The 6041-nt window shown below is 57.1% G+C and overlaps 1 protein-coding gene across 11 annotated transcripts in view; it reads right to left on the reverse strand.

The window, feature by feature from the left end:
- Piezo2 (piezo type mechanosensitive ion channel component 2) overlaps positions 1–6041 on the reverse strand; it is a 349401-nt gene that overhangs the window by 19290 nt on the left and 324070 nt on the right. For all 11 annotated transcript variants that reach the window (XM_048806753.1, XM_048806747.1, XM_048806749.1 and 8 more), the window contains 5 exons: positions 4610–4792; positions 3401–3650; positions 2409–2541; positions 1220–1367; positions 917–1131 (listed from right to left, as the gene is read on the reverse strand). In XM_048806753.1, coding sequence (XP_048662710.1) covers positions 917–1131; positions 1220–1367; positions 2409–2541; positions 3401–3650; positions 4610–4792 — 929 coding nt within the window. The remainder of the gene's footprint in view (positions 1–916; positions 1132–1219; positions 1368–2408; positions 2542–3400; positions 3651–4609; positions 4793–6041) is intronic.

Here is a 6041-nt window from a genome sequence, read left to right on the forward strand (position 1 = left end):
TACGTGGCGCTCTGTGGGCTGAGCCCTCCAGGACCTGGCAGCTGACATTCTGCTCGGAGCAGTCTGCGTAGCTCTCCTGGATGGCCCAAGCCTCTCCTTGGCTCGTGCATTAAGTGCCACCTTTGTCACAAGTACTGACCCTGGTGGAAGGTGGCAGGGACACCTAGACTGCAGTCTGAGAGCAGGACAGGGTCCAGGCAGAGGGAAGAAGGGCGCAGCAGAACTGAGGTGTGGGGCCCAGCACAGTGGGGTGAAGGCCAGTGTAGGGATGGGCAGTGGCCACCTCAGGTGTCTCCGCAGCCCCTTCCCTCTGCACCAGGCTGCTTGGCCCCTCCCTTGCCGGACCCCCACCTCATTCTAACCCACAGCAATAGCTGTGCTAGGCGGCAGGGTCTTGGGGCAGTGCCCCTCCCACTTCCCACCCAGTGCCAAGACTCTGCCAGGTGCTTTCCGTGCCTCAGGCTATTTCACTCTCCACTGTGGGGTGGGCAGGCACCATTGGCCTCCCAGGGGCCAGTGTATTCAACCAGCTCAACAGCCTCCACTCCTTCCCTCACGCCTCTGATGACTACATCTCCTGCCCTCTGGCCTCCTGAGGAGCGCTCCGAGACCACGCTCCAGTTCCTCTCGGCTTCAGGGTGTACAGCAGACCAGCACAAGGACCCCCACCTGCCCGATGGCTGAGGCCGACACTCACTCTGAGCACCCTGCTTCTGTGGATGTGGATAAAGTACAAATACTGTGGAGTTTCCCATTCCCACTGGGGGCTTGCACCACCATTAGCAGACTCCAAACTGTGACTTTCACACCCCTGGTGCTACCCTGCCCTCCTCTGCCTGTAGCTGGTGGGCCAGCGCATGGGCCGTGGTGACCTTGTCGTGGAGGATGGGCCACACGGCCAGCTTCCAAATCTCACCTCTCGGTCACGACAGGGAGGATGAAGAACATCCAGAAGTGAATTCCAAACACAAGAATGACCTGGAAAACGACCTTGCCCAGCACCGTCTTCCGGAGGTAGAGGGCTCGGTCCACCACCATCGTTCCAAACTGAATGAGGACCATCACCAAAAACGGCCCGGGGACCTGGTCTTCCGAGAGCGAAGAGGTGATGTCCGCAGCAGCCGAGTGTTTCTGGGGAAAGACGACAGGTGGCATTTCACGGGATGGAAAGCCACAGCTCACAGTTGGTGGCACCCAGAGTCCTTTGTCCCCAACCTACCCCGAAGGCCCAGAAGCCGAAGACGATGATGATGAAGTCCACGGTGTCGGCCAGGAACATGAGCACGTACACGTCGGTCACTGCGCTGTAGTCCGGGTGGATGAGGTCGTAGAAGAACTGCCGGATGGGCACATAGATCTGCAGCGTCCTGCACAACAGAGACCCCATCCCACTGTTCCAGGAGGTCCGGAGGGGAGAGGGAGCGGAGACCGCCATCATCCGGCTCCTCTGCGCTCCCTCTTCCAACTGGTCCCGCCCTGCTGCCTGGGCTGGTGGCACTTCTGGCCACACAGGAGCAGTGAGCTCTCTGCCAGGTGTGGGCAGCTCTTTCTGCTGGTGGCCCACGACCTTCTCCTGTTTGGAGCACGTGAGAGGCATGAAGCCCAGGGAAGTGGGGATGGGTTTGTGGCTGCCCACTGTCTTGGACGGGCTGCGGGACGCTCTGTAAACTGGTGCAACAGTCAGACCTGGCGCCAGGGTGGGGCTTGCTACGGGAACATAGGGGGCATGCCGATGGCAGTGCCAGGCCTGCCACCTCTGCCCGTTAGGAGCCCCTTCAGTGCAGGGCCCTGTGCCTGCCCTGGCTCCCAGGCACTGCCTAGGCCTCTCCACCTGGCTGGTGCCCTCGCTCTGGCTGGTCTCCCGAGTTCTGCCCTGGGTGCACTGTGCCCTGGCTCTGCCTTCAATGCGAGGTCACACACAGGTGCAGCTGGCGTCCTGCTCTCGGGGCCTGTGTTCAGCTGGCCCCTTGCTCGCTTCCAGCCCTGGCTGCTTGTGGACACAAACCCCTGCACCCACAGTGGGCAGGAGGAACCTATGCAGTCTGGGGGACCAGCTGTTTGACACCGACGGTGTTGACCAAGCCGCCTCCCCGCAGTGTGTCTCTGCAGCCCCTCCAGCCCTAAGATCACATCCCTCTCTGCACGGCTGGGTGGCATGATCGCGGCTGCGAGTGGGCACCATGAGCCCTTGAAGTCACCCACCTATTCTGTCTAAATAGAAAAAGTGTGGGTACCAGTGCCACACACGGAAAGGAGCCACCCTCACTGAGAAAAGACTGCTCGAGCACGGCCACCGTCATCCCATCCCGTGGGAGAGGTCCCTCCTCAGCTCCTGAGTTGCAGGAAGAGAGCACACAGCTCCTGCCCTCAAGCAAAGCACGTGCACCCCGCTGGTTTTGGGTACTCACTTTTTTATGGTGAACGCTTTGGCTTTGACGAGCTGTTCCTGAAGCTTCTCCATGTAGAGTTCCCTTTTGCTTTTTTGCTTAATACTCAAAACGCTGCTGCCCTTTTGGCTGCTGTTCCGGGTGCTGGTGCTGCCTAGAGAGAACAAGGAATGAAAGGAACCACCAATGGAGTGTGAAGAACCAGCTTGTCAACAGGAGTGTCACAGAAGGCCCCAGAGCCCATGTGTAGGAGGGGTGGCTCCAGTTGTCCTGAGGAAGGGATATGCACAGTTGCCTCATAAACACAACTGGGCAGGTAGGAGCCTGCCCTCTTACCCCTGCTTCCATGCTAAGGAAGATCCATGGGCTTTTATACCTAGTGGTGGCTCTTCCTGGGATAGCTGTTTAATCTCTGTCCCAGGAGGAAACACATTGGACGGACAGTGGTTATTGTGCCAACTAGAGTCCCAGGTTGGGTTTTTTCCAGATGGAAACCCTAACTCATACCCTTTTTCAAATCCTAATTTCTCCAAATGTAAAACAAATATGACCCATCTGCCAGATGGTGCAGACTCTGCAGATCATCACACCGAGCTGCAGACATGAGCCCCGGGCACAGAGGCCTGGCTCCTCCAGGAGTGTGTTGCTAAAAGTCCCCATTGAGAGAACACAAACACAACTTCACAATAGGCTGTGGTTCCTGGCTCCCTCCTGGCACCCTAGACGTGCTCAGAGGCATTTGTATGTACGAGGCACGAATGATCAGGTGCCTGACATGTCCTGGGTATCAGGCAGAGTGCTGGCCTCTGGTCACAGCTATCTGAAGTCCTTGTTCCTGGGAGGAGTCAGATGCTCTGGGCAATGAGGTCACACAGCTGCGGAGGGGGGGACTTGACCTTGGGCCTGTCTGATTTCAGAGTCCTCTTTTCATATTACGAGGTGTTTGTTGATAACACCTGACAAACCCCCACCTAGACCAGAGGAGGATGGGGGATCCGCCTGGCGACAGATACCTCTTTTAGACCTATCGGAAGAGAAGCTGGACCCCGGGGAGATCTGCGGGCTGCTGCCGCAGCGTTTCCTCCGGATGGTGGTGGGCTGCTCGGGGAAGGTCACGTGCACGGACTCCACAGAGGCGGCCAGGTTGATGGACTTGAGAGAGTCGGAGGAGTCCCTCCTGCCGTGGCTGAAGGAGCGCTCGTCATCGGACTCCTCCTGGTCGCCACCGTCCACGATGTCGTCTTCGTCCCACAGGCCATGGCACTGAGGAAGCAGGAAAGTGACAACTGAGGTCTCAGCTGCAGTAGGGACACTGGCTCCCTGTCCTGCAGCACCTGTGCCTCGTGACCACAAAACCAAGGAAGGGTCCAAGAAAAGCTCGCCAGCTGGACCTGTGGGAGTCCCGGGAGCAGGGCGTCTGTGTGTCCACCACAGGTCTGGCTCGGACACTGAGGGTGGCCAGGGAAGCTCGGACACTGAGGGCTGGGGATGTAGCTCCGTGGTCAAGCACCCCTGGGTGCAGTCCCTGGCCCTGGGGGTGATCAGCAATGGTGACCTCCTGCGTGGCTTGGCTTCTGCTTCCAGGCAGGGACAGGGACTGCAGGGCAGGAGCGAGGAGTGCAGCGGGAGCTGGGGAGCCGGGCTGAGCAGGTGCTGCTAAGGCAGGCCCAGCAGGTGTGCACCTGCCTGTGGGGCGTGCCAGGAGCCAGAGCTTCCTCAGCACCTAATCACATGGCCAGTGCTGTGCTCCTCCCAGGTCAAGTGGCCGCTCACCAGGGGGAACGTTCTATGACAAGAAACCACCCAACAAAAGCAACGCTGCTACAAGGCGGCGGCAGGAGGTGGCTGAGACTGCCCCAGACCAGACTCAGGCCTTCCAACGTCCAGCTGGAACGAGGGGTGACATTTACAGTACGGTACGGGCTTTAAGACACGGCACTCCACTCAAGCCAGGCCCACGGCGGGACCAGTCACGACACGTCCCACCCAGGATAGGCGTGTTGGGAGAACGTCTCCCAGAGTTACTACAAGTTCCCTCACCAACGTCACAGGCTTGGGAAGAAACGTCCACAGATGGACACAACTGCAGCTCATTCTTACAGAGGAGCACACACAGGCACGTCCTCCATGACTGGGCTGCCACTGCCCTGATGCCCAGGTCCCCAGGAACACCGAGAGGCCTCTGTGAGCAGGCTAAGCCCAGTGTAGGACTAGACGCCTACCTTCAGAATGGAGCGATGGAAGAAGAGAGCCAGGAGCTGGATGAGGTCGTACAGAACGTAGCCCTCCTTCTTCTCCACGCCGATGATGTTGGGGGGGTGGTAGGGCTTATCCTTGTATAGCTCCACGTTCTTGTTCCAGGGGAAGAAGCCAAACTGGAAGAAGTACTTGACTACGATGGCCACCTGCACAGGGGGAGAGGGCTCAGGATGTTGACCCTTTCAGGGACGGGCATACACGGAAGAAGGGCACCCACACGGTTCCAGTGGCAGGGGTGCGCACGATCACATGGAGTGTGACCAGGTCAGCCTCACGGCCACTGAGGCTCCCCATCCTGGATTCAGCAAGGCCACCTGATGGCCCACACTGCTGCCCAAACCCTTCTTCACCTCTTCCGTGTCTGAGGACCTGGCTCTTACGCTGAGTTAGATATTTACAGAATTATTCAGTTATTAAAATATGGTACTTAGGAACTAGTTGAATAGAAACATCTATATCTTCACATGTTATGCATTGCTTTGATTTCTAATCCTGATGACTAGTTTTTTATTAATGACTATTTAAAAACTTTCTGAGTCTGGCTCATTTTGCAGCTTTGGTGTATGGTTCTCACCCTCCTTGTGTGTCTGTCTGTCATTGAAAAGCAGGACACAACGATTGATCTCTACTTGTCTGTGCCTCCGTTTGCCTAGCGCCAGTCTCAGTGCTCGACACTGGTTCAGACTGTGGAGTGAACGGGCGTCAGCTTCATTTCCCATTCATGTCACTCCTCAGTGTGACAGAAAACGGACAGTCACAAGTAGCTCCTGGGGTGAGACTGGGGTCTGACAGACGCCCTCAGGGTGAATGGTTAGAGGTGATCCCTCCCTGAGAAGCCTGGTGAGCGTTCGAGAATGAAGCAAGGCTGTGGCATACAGGTTAGTCAAAGTCGCGGGGTGTACCCGTCTCTGCATTCTTAAGGAATTAGGACTTGGGTTAACAATGCTCTAAACTGGATACTTCTGAGATGTTGTTAGGGTTAGATAGGAGGTGTCCCCCAAGAGTTCACGGGTGAGACAAGGCAAGTCTGTTGGGAGGTAAAATGATCAGATCACGAGAGCTGTGACCTGCACAGTGGCGTACTCCCTCCATAGATTAACTGGGTGGTGACAGCAGGCAGGTGCGGTGTGGCTAGAGGAGGTAGGTCTCTGGGGACGTGCCTTTGGGGCTCATGTTTTGCGTCCCTGGGGAGCAGAGCTCTCTCTTCCTCCTCTCTCGTGTCCTGAGCTGCTCTTCCCACCACACCCTCCTCCATGATGCTCTGTGTCACCTCGGGCCCAGAGCCATGGAGCCAGCCAGCCAGGACCTAAACCTTTGAAACCATGAGCCCAAAGGAACTTTTCCTCCTCTACATTGTTCTTGCCAGTTGTTGTTGTTTTTTTTTTTTTTTTTTTG

The sequence above is a fragment of the Marmota marmota genome, unplaced genomic scaffold (genome assembly GCF_001458135.2).
Source record: "Marmota marmota marmota unplaced genomic scaffold, marMar, whole genome shotgun sequence".
NCBI classification, from domain to species: domain Eukaryota; kingdom Metazoa; phylum Chordata; class Mammalia; order Rodentia; family Sciuridae; genus Marmota; species Marmota marmota.